A 20,299-nucleotide genomic window follows, 5' to 3' on the forward strand; every position below is an offset into this window, starting at 1 on the left:
TTCATGCTCTACAGGTTTGTCCCATGAAATAGCAGTGTTTCTCAGATATGGGGAAATGATAGAGAAATTCCAAAAAAGTTGTGTAAAATATAAATACGGTATACTGTATATATACTGTATTTAGAATGCAATGATTTGCAAATCTCATTAAACTATATTTAATTCACAATAGAGCATAGAAAACAAAACGGTACCATTTTAAGAATAAATGAAGGTGATTTTGAAATGGATTGCAGCAACAAAAAAAAAAGACAAAAAAGACAGATGCAACAAAAAGCTAGAAATGTACTAACAAAGAAGAGCTGAAAGAACATTTTTACAACTAATAAAGTTGATTGACAGCAGGTCAGTAAGATAAGTGGGTATAAATAGTGTATCTTAGAGAGGCAGAGTCTCTCAGAAGTAAAGATGGGCGGAGCTTTAGCGATCTTTGGAAAGCTGCATCTACATATTGTTGAATAATGTTTCCCAACATACACGTAAGATTTCAAAACTTTAATATATCATTATCTACAGTACATAATATTATCAAAAGATGAATTGGCCAAGCAGAGGATGTACTTTCTATACTGATTAAGAAAGTATGGTCTGCCACACACACCACCGAAAATCCAGATACAGGAATGTACCTAGAAGACTACAATGCTTTGCCCTAGCAGGGTACAGCATTGTATCTCTAAGCATTGGTACACTTTTGTACCTTCTTTCTTGTACCTCTAAAAGAACATTTACGCAACCCAAGTGATAGAAAGGTACATTTGTGTCCTGGTTTGGTTTAAAATTACAAGCTAATACATTTCCATAGCAGAGTGAAAAATATATATTTTAGAGGTGCAAACAAGTATGTAAAGAATTTTACTCTTTTAGGTTCATCCCTGTATCTTGATTTTTCTGTGTGCAGGAGATGTAAAACTGTTGATACACTTCTACACTGCAGTCATTGAATCAGTCCTGTGCACATCCATTACCATCTGGTTTGGAGCTGCAACAAAACAGGACATGAGCAGACTGCAGCAAACAGTTAAAACAGCAGAAAAAAATCATTGGTGCTCCTGCCCACTCTTCAGGAATTGTACTTTTCAGAACCAGAAAACGGGCAGGAAAAATCACTACTGACCCTTTGCACCCTGGACACAACATCTTCTGGCAGGTTCTACAGAACTTTGTTCACTAAAACTGCCAGACACAGGAACAGTTTCTTTCCTTTCTTTTCCTTCATATCTATAAGTACTGCATTATAAACAGTCACTCACCATGTCATCCCTATATGTTACACACACTACTGCTGCTGTACATTGTGCAAAAGTCTTAAAGTAACCTCTTTATCTTATGTGACACACAATATTGTTATTTTGCACTACCATGAACTCTCACACTTTACTGAGACATTACTGATCCATCATATACTCTGTATATTGTGTTCTTATTTAATCTGTATTGTCTCGTATTGTCTGTATTATTTCATATAGTCTGTGTTGTCTTGTATAGTATAAGCTTTTTTGTGCTTTTGAGAGTCAACAACAGCTGGAACCAAATTCCTTGTGAACACACTTGGCCGATAAACTGGCTTCTGTTTCTGATTCTAAATCCGAGAAACTGGGGACGTCTCTGTGGACAAGGGCAAAACAAAATTTGACATTCTTTTTGGCAATCATCGTCGCCGCGTCCTCCGGACTAAAGAGGAGCGGGACGTTCCGGTTTGCTCAACAGCAGAATCTCTGACGGTATAAGAGGTGCATTAGAGCCTATGGAATGGGCTGATTGCACATCTGGAAAGGCTCCATCAATGCAAAAAATATATCCAGGTTTTAGTGCAATGAATGCTTCTATTCAGATAACGTTTTTTTCTTTTTAAGGCAGGTCTTGCATATTTGAGCAGGACAATGCTACGCCACATACTTTCACCTATGACAACGGCATGACTTTCTAGTAGAAGAGTCTTTTTGCAGAACTGGAAATAAAAAAAATGTTAAAAAAAATTGTAGATTCACACTGAAGGCATCAAAACTATGAATTAACACATGTGGAATTATATACATAACAAAAAAGTGAACTGAAAATATGTCATATTTAGGTTCTTCAAAGTAGCCATCAAGAGAAGGCCAAGAGTGTGCAAAGCAGTAATCTAAGCAAAAGGTGGCTACTTTAAAGAACCTACAATATGACATATTTTCAGTTCACTTTTTTGTTATGTATATAATTCCATATATAATTCCACATGTGTTAATTCATAGTTTTGATGCCTTCAGTGTGACTCTACAATTTAAATAGTCATGAAAATAAAGAAAACTCTTTGAATGAGAAGGTGTGTCCAAACTTTTGGTCTGTACTGTATATATATATATATATATATATTGTCAAAATAAAGACAATGTAGAAAAGCAATGTTTCAAAAAGGGATCTTCAGTTAACCAATAAAATGACAGTATCATGTCACAAAGTAGAAGAATTGTTAGTATTCAATGTACAAATCAAATAAAAGATAAAAGTAAATCATTTTAGATAAAATAAAACTGAATAATCCGAGGTGACTGTGATTGTCAGAGAAGGCGATACTAGTTTTCAGAGTGTTTCGAATTGAGCTCTTTTTGGACACAAAACGAGGCCAGTGGTGTGAATAAAAGTAACTCACAGGCAGCAGATGTGTGTAGGAGAGTGTTAATGTCTTCAACAGAGGTGCAACATGTAATATGTGATGCTCAAAATCTATTCAAATACAGTGGAGTAAAAAGTACATCTACTCAATCATAAATGTAGTTGAGTAGAAAGTAAGTTTCTTATATCTTTGATACTCAATAAAACTGGAAAGTAGCTAAAAATTTACACAAATTACACAAAAAGTACGGTAACAAAGTACATTTACTCAAATACTTTACACCACTTGTTTGGGAAAGAGCCACATACTGTATGACTTAAAACGTCATGTATCTCATTGTTTTTATCCATATACTGTATGTGTGTCAGCATATTGTTCAGAAGATTTAATGCTTTTACTTACAGACTGATTTAGGAACCAAACATTGCCAAGCACAAGAAGTATTAAATGCCGAATAAGCAATTAAACTCTACAAGCATCAGATCATTGTCTTGAGCAGGCTCAGAATTAGTTCAAAATCGAATTCGTGTCACAGCAATAGGATGCACACTTTTTTTTACCAAGTGATACCACTAGTTATGTTTGTTCGCCGCTCAGCGATGAACCTGATCAGGATTTCAGCACGGATCCTGATTTTCCTCTGCCAGACACAAACACAGCACATTGAATTATTGTTTCTCGCACTTTCTCCTCAGAGAGACGGTGAGAACGATTCTCAGCCGAGTTCTCTTTAGATACCGTGCATCGATCTCCATTAATCAGATTAGACCGAAATAATCATTCAAAATGTGTGCAAATAATAATAATAATAAAAAAACATGACAAGTAAATTAAAAAAATGTATTCAGCCAGAACATTAGAACCACTGACGAGTGGATAACGCTGATTATCACGTTACCATGGCAGCGGTCAGAGTATCCAGGCTAACCCTTTCCATTCCTGAAAGCTCCTACAAAGGGTACGTGAAGAGGAATGGAATAGAAGAAGAAGGCCTGGTCTGATCAATGATGTTTTCTCATACATTATGTAGATAGTTGAGTGCATCGTTACACATGACACATAGACAATGGCAGCAATGTTGTGGATTCTTCTCCGGCGATCATCATGCGCAAGTTATGTGAGTCGGTGCTCACTGTGACAGTGCTGCCTTTGGTTTGGGTGTTACAAAACTAGTCTTGAAACTTTTTGATTCTACCTCGTATTCATTTGGAAAATCTCGGATCCTTCCATTCATGTGGATGTTACATTGACATGTACCACCTACCTAAACGTGGCTGCAGAAAGATAATGGTGTTCCTCAATGTAATACTCTTTCAGGCTAAAAGAGAATATATCCTAAAAGCATTATAAAAAATAGAAAATTTTGTATACACCTGATTATAAGATTGGCTTTTTTTTTACAACAATCTATTCCACATTCAGACCCCCTTTTGCTGTGATAATTAACCTCCTGGGAAGATATTTATATATATATATATATATATATATATATATATATATATATATATATATATATATATATATATATATATTCACACCATCCATATACAAATTTGTATACCAATAGCCCATTAGAAATAAAGGAAAGTGGGATAATGTGTTCTGAACGACCCGAAATATTCATATAAAAATAAAAATACAACCAATATGGAATAGTATTATTTAGTATTTTGTATTTAATAATGGTGCCTTAACATCTAAAAGAGGAAAACAGTATCTTTACTTGGTACTTTGGTCAGCTAAGTCTGAAGCTAGCTAGCTTGTCTCAGCCCAGGAAAGTGTTTGTTCACCACTTCCAGACCAGTGAATACGAGCGCTGCACTTTGAGTCTGTATCTCTGGTGAGTAAGTTGTGTTTTATTTACAATTTAATGTTTTCGTCATGTTATTAGATGAATATAGATTCTGAACTGATCCAGATGTTGTAGGTGCATAGCTGCAGTTGTAGTGTAGAGGTTTGGAGTCTTAACTGGTTTTCACCTCCATATGTGAAATGTCTCTCTGTGTAATGCCACGTGTTGTTATATTGAGTGTTTGTACAGTATTGATTGTTTCTATAATTGTGACGTGATAGTGGTGGTATTAAGAGCTGGATTTAGTCAAGTACATCCCCACTGAAGGCCCAGGTACCAAATGCACGGCCCACCACTATATATATATATATATATATATATATATATATATATATATATATATATATATATATATATATATATATATATTTCTTTATTAGGGGTGTAACAGTACAAAAAAAATTACAGTTTGGTTAAATTTCTGTACATTTTTTAAGACTTTTTTAGATAAAATACCTGCTTGGTAAAATTATATTTTTAAATATTTTATAATATTTTATAAGAATCTAATATATAAAAATTAAATAGAATAAATCAAATTAATGCAATACACCTTTTCATTGTATTGATTAAGTAACTGATTACATTTAGTAATTGATCACATTGGCAAAAAAATCTGCGTTTAACAAACACTACAAATCTTATTTCCCGTACGGAGTGACCACAGTGACACTGCGCTAACTCTAATTCCTTTTTTTATACCTCTGGCATTGTTGTGCATGTTTTCATGTTTGATAATAATGCGCTCAATGTCCGAAATTGAGACTAAACAAACTTGTCTGCCACTAAATACATTTCTGAAGGAACTTTTAATTTTAATTATGTTCTGTAAGTAAAAAGGATTGAATTCAGTAAACATGTGCACCGAATCAAAAGCCATAACATTCTGTATTTACAACTGAAAATACACTCGTCATGACCCTACGTCATGGTACCTTGACCTACGAGTTTAATTCGTTCCGTGGACGAGCTCGTAGCTCAATTTACTCGCACATTAAATCATTTTTCCATATTGAAAATACTTAAAATGGCATTGAGCCGTCTTGAGCTAATGAAGACGCCGGTGGAGGGGGGTTGGGGGGGCGGGTAGAGGCGATAAGCGGAGGCGGAGGGAAAACTCGTTTTTTACTATCACTCCTGTACACTACATATCCCTAAACTTTTAATATTTTACCTATTCTTCTTTGCTTATCTTGATTTTCGTCACAGTCTTCGCTTTCTGGCTTCGCTTCGCCATCTAGCAGCGGCGTCTCGAGCTCGTAACTCAATTTTTTGCTCGCGTAACAAACACTCGTAGGTCAATGTACCACTGTACACCTTAGTGTTCTGTAGAGACTAAAGATTTCAACACTTATTACACTCTTTCTTACACACACACACACACACACACACACTATTCCACAGAAGATTCAACGGAGATGTGTGTGTGTGTGTGTGTGTGTGTGTGTGTGTGTGTGTGTAAGAAAGAGTGTAATAAGTGTTGAAATCTTTAGTCTCTCTACAGAACACTAAGGTGTACAGTGGTACATTGACCTAAGAGTGCATTGATGTATGAGTTTTCCGAGGTACGAGTCGTCACTCGGTCGAATTTTTGCTTTGTTACGCGTGTGAAGTTAGAAGTGTGTTTTTATATAACTGCTTTTCTGAAGGCAGGGTGGAACAGCAGTGTTTAGTTCGAGGTCACTGATGAATCTCTTGTCAGGAGACAGTGAGACGTCTTTCAGGATCATGACCTGAAGCGCTGTATTCCTCGAACACCGCCGCTGGTTGCCTGAGAATTTACACTTTTTATCCGTTAAAGAACAACGATGTTGTGGAACGTCTAAGAAACAAGTTATTTTCTGGTCCCATGTGGATTATAGCAGTTCTTGTTTTTTGCTCTCTCAAAGTTTAGAAGAAAGAAATAATGCAGCTTGATGTCTTAAGAGAAAAATCCTCTGTCTTGAAAACTATGTAGTAAAACAACACTTTGTGAACCAGAGCGAGATACAGGGTTAAGGGTCTTGCTCAAGCGCTCAGAAGTAGTAACTTGGCTGTTCTGGGATTTGAGCTTACAACCTTCCAATCAGAAGTTAAACAATGGCCGACACCCTTTTCCAGAGAGACTTCTCTCATGTATACAGCTGAGCAGTTTGTTGGTTGCAGCTGAAGGCTTGTTGGTACTGAGATTTTACTCACCACCTTCTGATCAGAGGGTTTTCTGCTGAGCTGCTACTTACATTTACCCCATTTGGCAGATGCCCTTATCTAGAGCGACCTACAACTGAGCCGTTGAGGGTTAGGGGCCTTGCTCAAGGGCCCAGTAGGGACACCTTTGTGGTGCAGGGATTTGACTTTCTGATCCATAGTCCAACACCTTAACCACTGAGATACCACCATTATACAGATAGTTTTACCTCTGACACTGGAGACGCCATACTGTTGAATAATGTTTAGAATTAAACATCTAACAAGCTTGCATATGTACTATATTTCCAAAAGTATTGGGACACCTGACCTTTCCTGCTAGATGTGGTTCTTTTCCAAACTGCTACCACAAAACTGGAGGCACTCAATCTTACAGGACATCTTTAGATGGCGCTATAATAAAATTTTGCATTTACTTGATGCCCCTGTGCACAAAGTGAGCTCCTTGAAGATCTGGTTTACATGCTTTGGAGAGTAAGATCTTGCTCTTGATCCTGATCTCATCCCTACTGAACACCTTTGGGATGAATGTGAACGCTGACTGCACCCCAGGTCTTCTCACCTACATCACCTGGCTTTCATAACACACTTGTGGCTGATGCACACAAATATCTATAAGCACACTCCATAATCTAGTGGAACATCTTCCCAGAAGAGTGAAGGGAATTTTAAGAGCAAATTGGGACTAAATGTGGATGCGATGTTAAAAAATCACATACCGTACTGATGACCAGGTGACCCAATACTTTTGGCAATATAGTGGAGCCTGTGATTGTTATCTCTCCACATTTTCTCTTTATTGTGTCTTCTTTTTCTTCTTCTTTTTCTTCTTCTTTTTCTTCTTCTTTTTCTTCTTCTTGTGTGTCTTTTTTTTATGGTTTTCTGCACCCTATGAAATCAATTTCAGCCCATTTTTTCAGCCATCTTCAAACCGATTAATCACAAATCTCCACTCCAAAATCTAGTAGAACATCTTCCCAGATGAGTGAAGCTTATTATAAGAGCAAATTGGAACTAAATGTGGGATGGGACGTATAAAAAGCTCAGAGGTGGAAAGAGTAATAAAATATTCTAATCAAGTAAAAGTAAAAATGTGCTTTTTTTCTTAGAGTTTGTTTCTTTTTAACAGCGGGGTGGGGGGGGGGGATATAATGTAGTTTTTAAGGACAAGGAGATATAAATATCAAACTAGTTGTTTTTAATTGAAGGAACACCTTTACAAATTAAAGTGCGACAACAAAAAAATTATTGTAATTAAAAATAATAATAAAAAAACACCGATGTGACTCTCACAGCAAAAAAATAAATAAATCTCCTGTTATACGAGCCCACACATTAAACGACTTTCGAATCCTCTTCGAAACTGCTTTTAAATAGTAGAAGAACACAAAAAAACAACTGGATTACAGTAACGCTGCTGATCTTATGCTCAGTTTTCCACAAACTTTTGTCCATATGATGTTTATGTTCTAAATACAGCAAATAGATATAAAGTATGAAGGCTTTTTCTTTCTATAACTAGTGTTTTTAAGTCAGTATGGAAAATGTGTGCGTGTGTGTGTGTGTGTGTGTGTGTGTGTGTGTGTGTGTGTGTGCAGAAATATACATTAAATATTTTCTCACAAAACAGAAAGCTAACAACATCCATAACAACTTTCTGTTAGGATTCTCGGGTCCTCGTTTCTACATCTCGCACACACACACACACACACACACACACACACACACACACACACACACACACACACACACACACACACACAATTCATCTCTAACTCACGAGCCGACCATTAGACTTTTTTTTGAGGGTCATGATTTTAGTGCTCTAAATGTACTTTTTAAATGCAGATTTTTTTTTGTCTTCTGGTTATTTGGAGTTTTTTTGTAGGTCGTGATAAACGTACAGTATTAATCACCCACTTAGTTTCACCTTTTACACTCTTGGCTCACCTGCATCTGTGGAGGCGTATTTTTCTTCTCCTGAAGTGAGTTTTTCTGCAAAAAGCTGCGACGGCTTCCTGTGCTGTAGCTATTTCTGTTCCACGCAGACGTGTCCAGTTAAAGGTGCAAGAGTTGAGTTTGATTTCTTGATGACGCCCTCAACGTGTACCCAAGTGTGTAAAGAGATCAACTGCTTGATGAAGCGTTGGTAGATGGATTTTAAACAGGTATGGTGAGATGCTGGAGGAACCACCTTCATAGAATGTAATAATAGCTGCAAAAAAAAATTTAAGCAATTTGTTTTCGCATGTCAAAAATGATTCGTCCATCTCCACATTCAATTCAATTTAATTGAAACTTTATTCATATAGCACATGCACATAACAACTAGCAGGTACCAGACAAAGTGCAAAATGCAATGTGCACATAATAGTAATATGAATTATTATGTCTTCAATTTAGCTTTAAAGATTCCCTTTCAGAGGTAAGATCAGGAGGGACTTCGAGCAAACACGAAATGTTCTCCAACTAACGAAAACATCTGTTCATCAGTTCTGCAACAGCAGGAATTTTGTAACACTTGTGTTAACTCTACAGTTTAATAATGCGATAGGATTAATACTGTGTGGTTTGATTTCTCATAAACCAATTTAGCAACTAATCCCATTTTTTTATCTAAACTCTACATTTGAATTCTCTCTTAAACCTGACCCACATGTTCCTCCTTTATTTCACTGTTAAAGATGCCCCAGGATTTCAGTGGTGTTTTGCCTGAATTAATCCATCTCTTCATCATCACACCACAGTGATAGAAAGCATCAGTATTATAGAGAAGTGCAGTAAAACAGAGCGCTGCATCACACACAGGATCTCATACAGTGAGAACGAATATCACTAAAGCAGGAAACCCAGTGAACACAATTCAACACATCTCCTTTCACTGGAGCCACAACTGCACCTCCACATACATCATCTCCAGCAGAAGCATCGATTTAAACCTCACAAAACATCACAATTTTGTGATTTTTTTCCGTTTTTTTCTGCGCATTACACAGAATTTTTCCTGAGGATTTGAAACGAAAGCAAACGGTGTGTTTTTGTGCAAATTCCACATGAAAAAAAAAACAAAGGTATAAATGGTACAATGAAAAGTGAAACAACTGTTTGGACCGAACTTTTCCTCACAATGTCCAGCTTTTCTTGTAAATATCCTTAAAAAGTAGCCAAATCAGTTTCTTTTCCCCAGTCAGCCATTGTGAAAAAACAGCTATTAAATCCACACAAATATATTTGAGCTCAATAAAATGTATTGATTTGATTTGTCAATTGAATACTAATGTTTCTTTGACTTTGCGACGTGATTCTGTGATTTACTATTACGATTTTGTAATTTGTTAACTGATGATTAATTTTGGAAAGATCCTGACTACTTTGTACTTTACTGTACAATTTGATTTGTATTTTGGGAAATTAAACCTCACAAATCAACTGTTTTTGACTTTTTACTAACAAAAATATCAGGTCAAATACTTAAGTACTTTTCAAATCAGATACTTAAAGACTTTTACTCAAGTCCTATTTGACGTTTAATTTCTAATAGAATACGTTTTGGACCAATGAATTTGTACTTTTACTCAGGTATGATTCTTTACACCTCTGGGTAACACCTGGAAACATTTATTTGATGGTATTCCCTGCAAATTAGTGAGGAAGCACATGTTTTTCTGAAATGTAGTGATTCCAAAATGAAAATACTGATAAAGTTGAAAAATTGACTCTGGTGCAGTAATACAGTGAAATTTTACCTCCTATAGAAAGTGGATTTGTTCAAAAATCAGTTAGCAAATGGCCCACAAAGTTGATTAGGTGCAAAAAAAACATTTTAAGCCATCATCTTTTTCAATCTAATGGAATTAAAACCACTGGATTATATACGGCATACAAACCAAAAAACCCTCTACTGCATATACACAAAAGCACAGAGGGCCAGCCGATGACGAACTCCAGCTCAGAAACCACTGGTTTCAGCGAAACTCTGTTGATTGTTAGCGGCTTTTGACTCTGGCTGCTCGTTTTGCTGTGAGATAATCACGCTGAAGACCAGCGCTGTCTCCGTCCCTGCAGAATTCAGCGCTGATTGCGGAGGCGGAGGCGAAAATTACAGCCTCATTTACCCAATTATGATTCAGTGTAGTTGTGTTAAAGAACATCTCAATGAAAAGGGCCTTTTTTCCCTTTCTTTCCGAGAGCTGAGGAGACAGAAAGAAACTAAACGAATACATAGCTGAGCATCTTGAACATCCAGACTCCAGAGAATAGCCGTTTTTCCCCGGGGGAATTTTGTTTAGTCGGACTGCTGCTCTTACTGGAAACAAAGGAAATGTTCTCGGGTGTTTCACATGTTCATGTAGAGAGCAGTCAGTAATGATAAATGAGGCAGTTGAACCATAAATCTTGGCACCTCTGTCAGCAGTGGGGTTTGTGTACGACACTCTCATTGGCTTTTTGTGATTTGAAAATAAAAAAATTTGACAAAAAAGTGTCTGAACTGAATAAAGTCGTCCTGACACTAATAATGCATTCAAAAAAAAGAGGGTTTGTGTTCAACCCTTCTCACCAAACACCTTCTGATTTTGTTTGTCCCATGTTTAGAGAGGCCTCCGAAGGACAGAGATGATGCAGATCTCTCAGACTCTCCTCTTTTCTCACGTTGGGGCCGTGACCTGGGGCCCGAGAGCCGCCGCGTCGCTCTGCGCAAGTTTCAGTATTACGGATACAACGCCTACCTCAGTGATCGTCTCTCACTGGACCGAGCCATCCCTGACCTCAGACCAGACGGGTGAGCAAGTCCCCGAGACTGACCATCCCTCTCTCTCTCTCTCTCTCTCTCTCTCTCTCTCTCTCTCTCTCTCTCTCTCTCTCTCTCTCTATTTATATATCTTTATCTATCTATGGAAATCTTATTCTCATTAATTCAATTTATCTTTCTTCAATTTTATCTATCTATCTGTCTGTCTGTCTGTCTGGTTTTTTTTCAATTTTATCTATCTATCTATCTATCTGTCTGTCTGTCTGTCTGTCTGTCTGTCTGTCTGTCTGTCTGTCTGTCTGTCTGTCTTTTTTTAATTTGATCTATCTATCTGTCTGTCTGTCTGTTTTTTTTATTTGATCTATCTTTCTATCTGTCTGTCTGTCTGTCTGTCTGTCTGTCTGTCTGTCTGTCTGTCTATCTATCTATCTATCTATCTATCTATCTATCTATCTATCTATCTATCTATCTATCTATCACTATTTCTTTCTTCTCTCTCTTTCTTTCTCTCAGTTTAGAAAATGTTTATGATTGTACACATACAAAGTTGCAAAGCCGTCAGGTAGAATAGAATGAAAACAAATACAACATTTTTATTGAAAATAATAAAAATAAAAATGCTAATTGTCAATAAATAAAATAAGATGAGATAAATAATAACAATTGCAAAACTGCATTCTCTCTCCTCTTTCTCTTTCGCTCTCTCTCCCTCTTTCTCTTTCTCTCTCTCTCTCTCTCTCTCACACACACACACACACACACACACACACACACACTTCTCCTCCATAACACTCTGTCTCTCTTAGTCACTTTTTCATCATCTCATTTATCTGACTTATAGATGATCTTCTCCCACACTGCGCTCAGAGCAGCTTAAACGTCCTGCTCTGGGGAACTCTGAAAAACGCCGCTTGCTATCAGCTGGAAGTAAACCCAGGACTGTTTGGTTCTCCGAGCTCCTGCAGCTCTGCTTCTTCTCTTTACTTCACTTCATAACTCTCTGCTTTTCTTCAACGTGTTTTGGACACCCCTGCGTTGCCGCGCAAGCGGACTTCATTTGATATCTCGTGAAACGAATCTCGCAGGACCTGTCGAGTCTGAATAATTTATAGCTGTTACTGAAGAGCACGCTTTCGGGTGAATCTTTGAATAATGAGCCTTGGATTTACATGGACGAGAGAAAAAAGGCGTAAAAAAGATTTGAGAAGGAAAAATATACATATTGGCAATTTTGTAGCGTTCAAGAAAAAAAGCAGCAGATAAGGAACGCTTTTTCTAAAAACATGTTTTGGGTGAAATGGCAAAAGAAATTAACTCAGTTGATTAAATAGATTTACATTTAAGTACAAGTACTATGTTTGATTTATTTTTGACATTTTCCTAGAATTGCTACTCAAACTTCAATAAAACCACCAAGTAGTCATTAATATTCATAAAGCAGATCGCTGGGGCTCATAAATATTCATAAGTCAGCTTATACTAGATCTCATAGCATCGTGTTCGAGCGAGTCAGGAGGACGTAGCTTTTTCACAGACTTGGCACGATCTGCCTGCTTCATCCCAAAGCCATACCTGATGGTTCCACATCAACAGCCTGAAGATCCATGAAGTTACTGAGCAACTCAAGAACTTTGAGGATGGATTTGGGCTGTAATTAATCTCAACAGTCTGCTACAATGCTGAGGATCGCAGGTTCCATGAACAGTTACTGGTTAAGACATTTTACTTTGGATCTGAAGGTTGTGAGTTCAAATTCCACACCAAGATGTCACTCTCTCTCTCTCTCTCTCTCTCTCTCTATTTATATATCTTTATCTATCTATGGAAATCTTATTCTCATTAATTCAATTTTATCTTTCTTCAATTTTATCTATCTATCTGTCTGTCTGTCTGTCTGGTTTTTTTTCAATTTTATCTATCTATCTATCTATCTATCTATCTATCTGTCTGTCTGTCTGTCTGTCTGTCTGTCTGTCTGTCTGTCTGTCTGTCTGTCTGTTTTTAATTTGATCTATCTATCTGTCTGTCTGTCTGTTTTTTTATTTGATCTATCTTTCTATCTGTCTGTCTGTCTGTCTGTCTGTCTGTCTGTCTGTCTGTCTATCTATCTATCTATCTATCTATCTATCTATCTATCTATCTATCTATCTATCTATCTATCTATAACTATTTCTTTCTTCTCTCTCTTTCTCTCAGTTTAGAAAATGTTTATGATTGTACACATACAAAGTTGCAAAGCCGTCAGGTAGAATAGAATGAAAACAAATACAAAATTTTTATTGAAAATAATAAAAATAAAATGCTAATTGTCAATAAATAAAATAAGATGAGATAAATAATAACAATTGCAAAACTGCATTCTCTCTCCTCTTTCTCTTTCGCTCTCTCTCCCTCTTTCTCTCTCTCTCTCTCTCTCACACACACACACACACACACACACACACACACACACACTTCTCCTCCATAACACTCTGTCTCTCTTAGTCACTTTTTCATCATCTCATTTATCTGACTTATAGATGATCTTCTCCCACACTGCGCTCAGAGCAGCTTAAACGTCCTGCTCTGGGGAACTCTGAAAAACGCCGCTTGCTATCAGCTGGAAGTAAACCCAGGACTGTTTGGTTCTCCGAGCTCCTGCAGCTCTGCTTCTTCTCTTTACTTCACTTCATAACTCTCTGCTTTTCTTCAACGTGTTTTGGACACCCCTGCGTTGCCGCGCAAGCGGACTTCATTTGATATCTCGTGAAACGAATCTCGCAGGACCTGTCGAGTCTGAATAATTTATAGCTGTTACTGAAGAGCACGCTTTCGGGTGAATCTTTGAATAATGAGCCTTGGATTTACATGGACGAGAGAAAAAAGGCGTAAAAAAGATTTGAGAAGGAAAAATATACATATTGGCAATTTTGTAGCGTTCAAGAAAAAAAGCAGCAGATAAGGAACGCTTTTTCTAAAAACATGTTTTGGGTGAAATGGCAAAAGAAATTAACTCAGTTGATTAAATAGATTTACATTTAAGTACAAGTACTATGTTTGATTTATTTTTGACATTTTCCTAGAATTGCTACTCAAACTTCAATAAAACCACCAAGTAGTCATTAATATTCATAAAGCAGATCGCTGGGGCTCATAAATATTCATAAGTCAGCTTATACTAGATCTCATAGCATCGTGTTCGAGCGAGTCAGGAGGACGTAGCTTTTTCACAGACTTGGCACGATCTGCCTGCTTCATCCCAAAGCCATACCTGATGGTTCCACATCAACAGCCTGAAGATCCATGAAGTTACTGAGCAACTCAAGAACTTTGAGGATGGATTTGGGCTGTAATTAATCTCAACAGTCTGCTACAATGCTGAGGATCGCAGGTTCCATGAACAGTTACTGGTTAAGACATTTTACTTTGGATCTGAAGGTTGTGAGTTCAAATTCCACACCAAGATGTCACTCCTGGGCCCCTGAGCAAGGCCCTTAACTCCATAGCTGCTGTATGACTGAGATCAATTGTAAATCGGGAATAAAGGCATCTGCCAAATGACGTAAATGTAATGCAAATCCAAATCGAGGTCAAGAATCATAAACGCAGTTAATACGAGCTTGGGTCAGGCGATGGGCACATAACAAGACCAGGGCAAAACAGGGACATGAAAAAGAAACAAGAACCAGGGGCCTGATCTTCATACATCACTAACTACATCTGAGACGAAACAATAAAAATCATCTAATCATTGTAGTTATGTTCTGGCGAGTTCTTTGGTTCTTTGAACACACATGAAAATGTGATTAGTATAGCAGGGTTGTGTTTTTCAAGATAATTGCGTGTTAATGCATTTATTAAAAAGGTTAAATATACCATTACTTCAAAGGTATGATGGCCATCGTTGTGATTAGCTAGTTAGCTTTGCAGCGGCCAATCAGTTTTTACTGCTGTTGAGTTATTGCTTGAAGGTTATAAAGGATTTAGAACCGTATTAAAATGCCAGGGAACACGTTGAAATCGCAAAACCAAGCAGAGGGTTGGCGAAGAGTAGCTGACAAATGAAGTATTTACAATCTGAAATATGATCAATGATCTACGTTGCACACTATTTCCAATTTAATATCCAATCAAATATCCAGTACTAACCTGGGAGTGAACGGGAATTTCGTTGGTGGTCTTCTCTTAAGAGGAAATGTCCATTCTGCAGCCATAATCTAGAAGAATATGGTGCAGGATGGGACGGGATGGAGAAGGTTGGAAAGCACATAGCAAGAGACGTTGATGGATTCCCGACTGATATGGCATATCCAACCCCACAAACCCAAATAACTCATTCACAAAATAAAAGATGGCTAGAAATTAGGGAAATTTTACACTTTAACAAATTTATTTGAAAAAAAAAACTGAATTATTTTATCAATGGTTTTTCATTTTTCCGTTTTTAACTCCCCCAAATAAACACAACATACGCCGACCCTGATTCACAGCAATTCCGAGAAGCTTCCGAAGCTTTACAGGGTTAAATAATGAAAGAACTCTTAACAATCGCAGCACCTTCCTGAGTCTTGTGAGTCTGATGTCATTTCAGAAAAGAAAACCAGAGCCTGTATTTTCATCAATAACCAAGGATTTGGAGAAAAGCGAGCGCTCTGAACCATTCTGATCCAACGTTCTGTCTTTGTTATCTCAAGGCTACTGTGAAGAACATGCACTCGCCTACTTTATAGATGTGGCACAAAGTTTGCACTCAAAATCTTGTCTTTTCTCACTAAAGAAGTAACATTGAACATAGAAAACATAAATGTTTCACTTTACACTTTTTTTTACTCAAATTAGTCAGAACTTCACCTTTTACCAGATTCTTTTAAAACATGAGTATCTGCACTTCTACTGAGTGAAGGATGTGTTTACTTTTGCCACCTCTAAAATTAAACAGTTGGAGAAACATTTTGCAACTAATGAGGTTAATTGGCAACAGGTCAATAAGCTGACTGGGTATAAATAGTGTATTTTAGAGATGCAGAGTCTCTCAGAAGTAAAGATGGGCGTGGCTTCACCAATCCGTGAAAAACTGTATCTACAAACTGTGGAACAATTTCAGAATATTGTTCCTCAACATAAAATTGCAAAACAGTTGAATATCTTATCATTTACAGAACATAATATCATCAGGAAAAAAAATCTGGAGAAATCTCAATGTACACAGGGGACAAGAATGAAAATCAGTATTTGATGGCCGTGATCTTGGGGCCCTCAGGCTTTTAAAACAGTCATGATTCTGTAAAGGAAATCACTGCATGGGCTCATTAACACCTCCAGAAATCATTGTCTGTAAACACAGTGTGTCACATCATCCACAAATGCAGGTTAAATCTCTATCATGCAAAGAAGAAGGCATGCGTGAGCATGATCCAGAAACGCCGCCATCTTCTCCGGGCCAAAGCTCATTTTTAATGTAGTGTGTCAGAGTTAAAAACTATATATATATATAGAGAGGAGTCTATGGTTTTGTGTTTTCTTGGTAAAATGTTGATTATCTTCACTCTTTCTTTCTTCATTTTTATTTCATTTTTGTTCATCAGGTGCAGGAACATCTCCTACCCTGGCAGCTTGCCTCAGGTCAGCGTTGTTTTCATCTTCGTGGACGAGGCTCTGTCGGTGATCCTGCGCTCCGTCCACTCGGCAATGCACCGGACGCCCTCGCACCTGCTGAGGGAAATCATCCTGGTGGATGACAGCAGCAGCAACGGTGCATATATTACACACACACACACACACACACACACACACACACACACACACACACTCATTGCTATGCTGTAGGGAAGCGTGTTTGTCTGACAGGTGTTATAATAACACGCATCACAAGGACGTGTGCGGTTCCTTCTGCAGCGGTGTGTGTTATATCAGCATGACGAACGAATCAAGACGGAAGTGTGTTCGCAGCCACCGTTCGCTCTGCACACCGATTCCACGTACAGCTTTGCATTCCACTGTGTTCTGTTCGGATGCTGTGGATTTGCATAACAGGATTGATTCATCACAAACCTCCCGACTTCTCACATGTACAGCGGGGCTTCCAAAAGTTTTTTTTTTAGTTCAGCATTCATGATGAACAAACAAACAAACAAATAAATATTAATCAGGTGGATTCAGCATTAGCTTTGTGTGCTGCACTTCCGTCAGCCGGAGCCGGTCAGGACGTTACGCTCGTGTCTGCTGTGTATCACAATAATATTATCTCACAGTGACTTATTCCACTATCCAGCACGAAAACTGTGTGCTTCTGCTTACACTGATACACTCCAATCACAACAGGGATAGACAGACAGACAGACAGACAGACAGACAGACAGACAGATAGATAGATGGATGAACGGACGGACAGACGGACGGACGGACAGACAGACTCTCAAAGGTACAGACATAAATAACAACGCTATACATTTTTAGCTTAGACTATAAAAGACAATACAGACAATAAGAGACGATACAGATTAATAAAAACACAATATACATGGATGTAATGGAGCTGGTTGTGAGCTTCTTTCTTCTTTGGTTTTACCAACATCTCCTTGGTCTTGGGCACGTGGAGGAGCAGATGTTTTTTCCTACAAAATTGTTTATCAGGTCCCTGTACTCCTCCTCCTGTCCATCCCAGACGAACCTGTCCACCACAGAGACCTCTCAACATTCATATTCCTTAATTTATGAATAATCTAAATATTTTAATATTTTAATTAAATTATATAATTAGTATTCGAATATTTAAAAAAGGAACGTTATTTAATCCAAAAAAAAGCAAAATGATTGACATCCCAAAGTGGAATATTTACAGCGAATGCAAACAAATCTATTTATTGTAAAAAAAAAAAAAAAAAGATTTTGTAAACAAAAACATCTGCTTTTACATATTAGTAAAAATTAGTTTTAAACATTGAAGTAAAAGTTACACTGTGTTTATAGCATTACATTATATTCATATGTAGAAAACCAGTAGTGGCTGTAGCGTGTAGTTTGTGTAGCGCCAGTGTGTGAATCTAAACTGATGAGAAATCAGGATCTGATCCATGATCCAATCTATGTTCTCTGCTGCCTTTCAAGTTTTCCAGATGAACTTGGAACGAGTTTACAAGAGTTTAATTTTCTCATCAATCTGTCGGCGAGATGAAAAATGAGGAGAGCCAGCATGTGTGTGTGTGTGTGTGTGTGTGTGTGTGTGTGTGTGTGTGTGTGTGTGTGTGTGTGTGTGTGTGTTACTGATGCAATAATTAGAAATCTGATTAAATTCTAATTATTGTACAAAACGTTACATTCAGACCCCCAGCACCCCAGCAGGACATTTGAAGGCTTTAGGTCTTCAGTGTGGGTGTAGATGTTGTTGTGGATCCTTTGACATTGAGGGATGAATTCTCAATTGTTTAGGATATCACTGGAGGCAGTGGCATAAAATTTTATTTTCACTAGAACTAGGAGATCCAAACCTGTTCCAGCATGAGGACGCCTCTGTGCACAAAGCCAGTTTAATGAAGATATGCTTCACATGGGTTTAAAGCTGTAGAAGATCTCCTGCTATAGAGCTCCAACCCTACTAAACAATAAGTGTGAACGCTGACTGCACCCCAGGCCTCCTCATCTCACCTACATCAGTACCTGAATTTAACCCTCTTGTGTCACAAAATCTCCACAAAATCTAGTGGAACATCTTCCCATAAAAGTGGAGGTTAACAGTTAATGGCGACTAAATGTGGACTGGAAAGTTTATACCAATTTTCTGGACATATAATGTACAAGCATTTATTTTTTTGTATTAAATCTTCTAAACCAATGTTACAGTAGCGTTTTTTAACTAGCGTGCTAGCAATCTTTAAATATATGTTTACATAAAAGAATAACTAGTGTAGTCTTAGCTAACTTGCTAGCAACTTCGACCACAGGTTTGGATGATAAAATAAGTAGTGTTGAGTATGCTAGCTTTCTTGACTTCTTATTTTTTACCCACAGAATATATTCAGTGTATTGGTTTCTTGCTAGCACCTGTTAGCGTAGTGTTAGCTAGATATTTAGCAGGCTTTTACAATGCGTTGTTGAATTAGCTGACTAGTTCGGAAATAATGTTGTGAACTATAATGTGTGTGTGTGTGTGTGTATGTGCGTCCGTGTGTGTATGTGCGTCCGTGTGTGTGTGTGTGTGTGTGTGTGTGTGTGTGTGTGCGTCCGTGTGTGTGTGTGTGTGTAATATCTACAATCATCTTACAGCTAAAGATGAAAGACTATGACTTGATTGTGACTTACTAGAGACACCAGCGTGTGTGTGTGTGTGTGTGTGTGTGTGTGTGTGTGTGTGTGTGTGTGTGTGTGTGCGTTTAAAGATTACAATGATCGTTTGATGCCTTTCAGAAGTACAAAATCATGATTGAGGTTGAAGTGTTGAAAAACTGAGTCGCTGTACCATCGTGCTGTTTCGCAGCTGGCTGTGTTCTATGATTTTTGCCATGGCAACAAATAATTGGCCGTGATTGGACAGCAGGTGTTTATATACACTTTGGAGACACTTAACTGTTATGGTAGATCTGATAAAAAAACATGTATTAAACACTGGAGCTGATCCTTCGTGAGGATGCCGGAGTGTAACCAATACAGGGAGCATACAGGAAATATCAATGAAAGACTTTAATATAAATTTCCTCTAAATATGTTATTTTTCCTATAATATATATTTATTAAAGAATATCAAGTGATAATTTCTATCTGATTATGGTAACATTCAAAATTATGTCTGATTTAAACCTTCTCAAAATGGAGATTCCTTATATGCTATATGGACAAAAGTATTGGGACACCGGCCTTTTCCAGCCATATGTGATGCTTTTCAAAACTGTTACCACAAAGTTGCAGGTAGACAATTGGATCAGGCAGGAACATGAGTTTT

General features: G+C 37.5%; 1 protein-coding gene across 1 annotated transcript in view; it reads left to right on the forward strand.

Annotated features, from left to right (window-relative positions):
- The window catches only part of galnt18a (UDP-N-acetyl-alpha-D-galactosamine:polypeptide N-acetylgalactosaminyltransferase 18a), an 87,171-nt gene that overhangs the window by 37,244 nt on the left and 29,628 nt on the right, over nt 1-20,299 (forward strand). Inside the window, exons 2-3 of the mRNA XM_046850450.1 lie at nt 11,229-11,415; nt 16,950-17,116. Of these exons, the coding sequence (XP_046706406.1) occupies nt 11,229-11,415; nt 16,950-17,116 (354 nt within the window). The remainder of the gene's footprint in view (nt 1-11,228; nt 11,416-16,949; nt 17,117-20,299) is intronic.

Source organism: Silurus meridionalis, chromosome 5 (assembly GCF_014805685.1).
Source record: "Silurus meridionalis isolate SWU-2019-XX chromosome 5, ASM1480568v1, whole genome shotgun sequence".
In the NCBI taxonomy this organism is placed as follows: Eukaryota; Metazoa; Chordata; class Actinopteri; order Siluriformes; family Siluridae; genus Silurus; species Silurus meridionalis.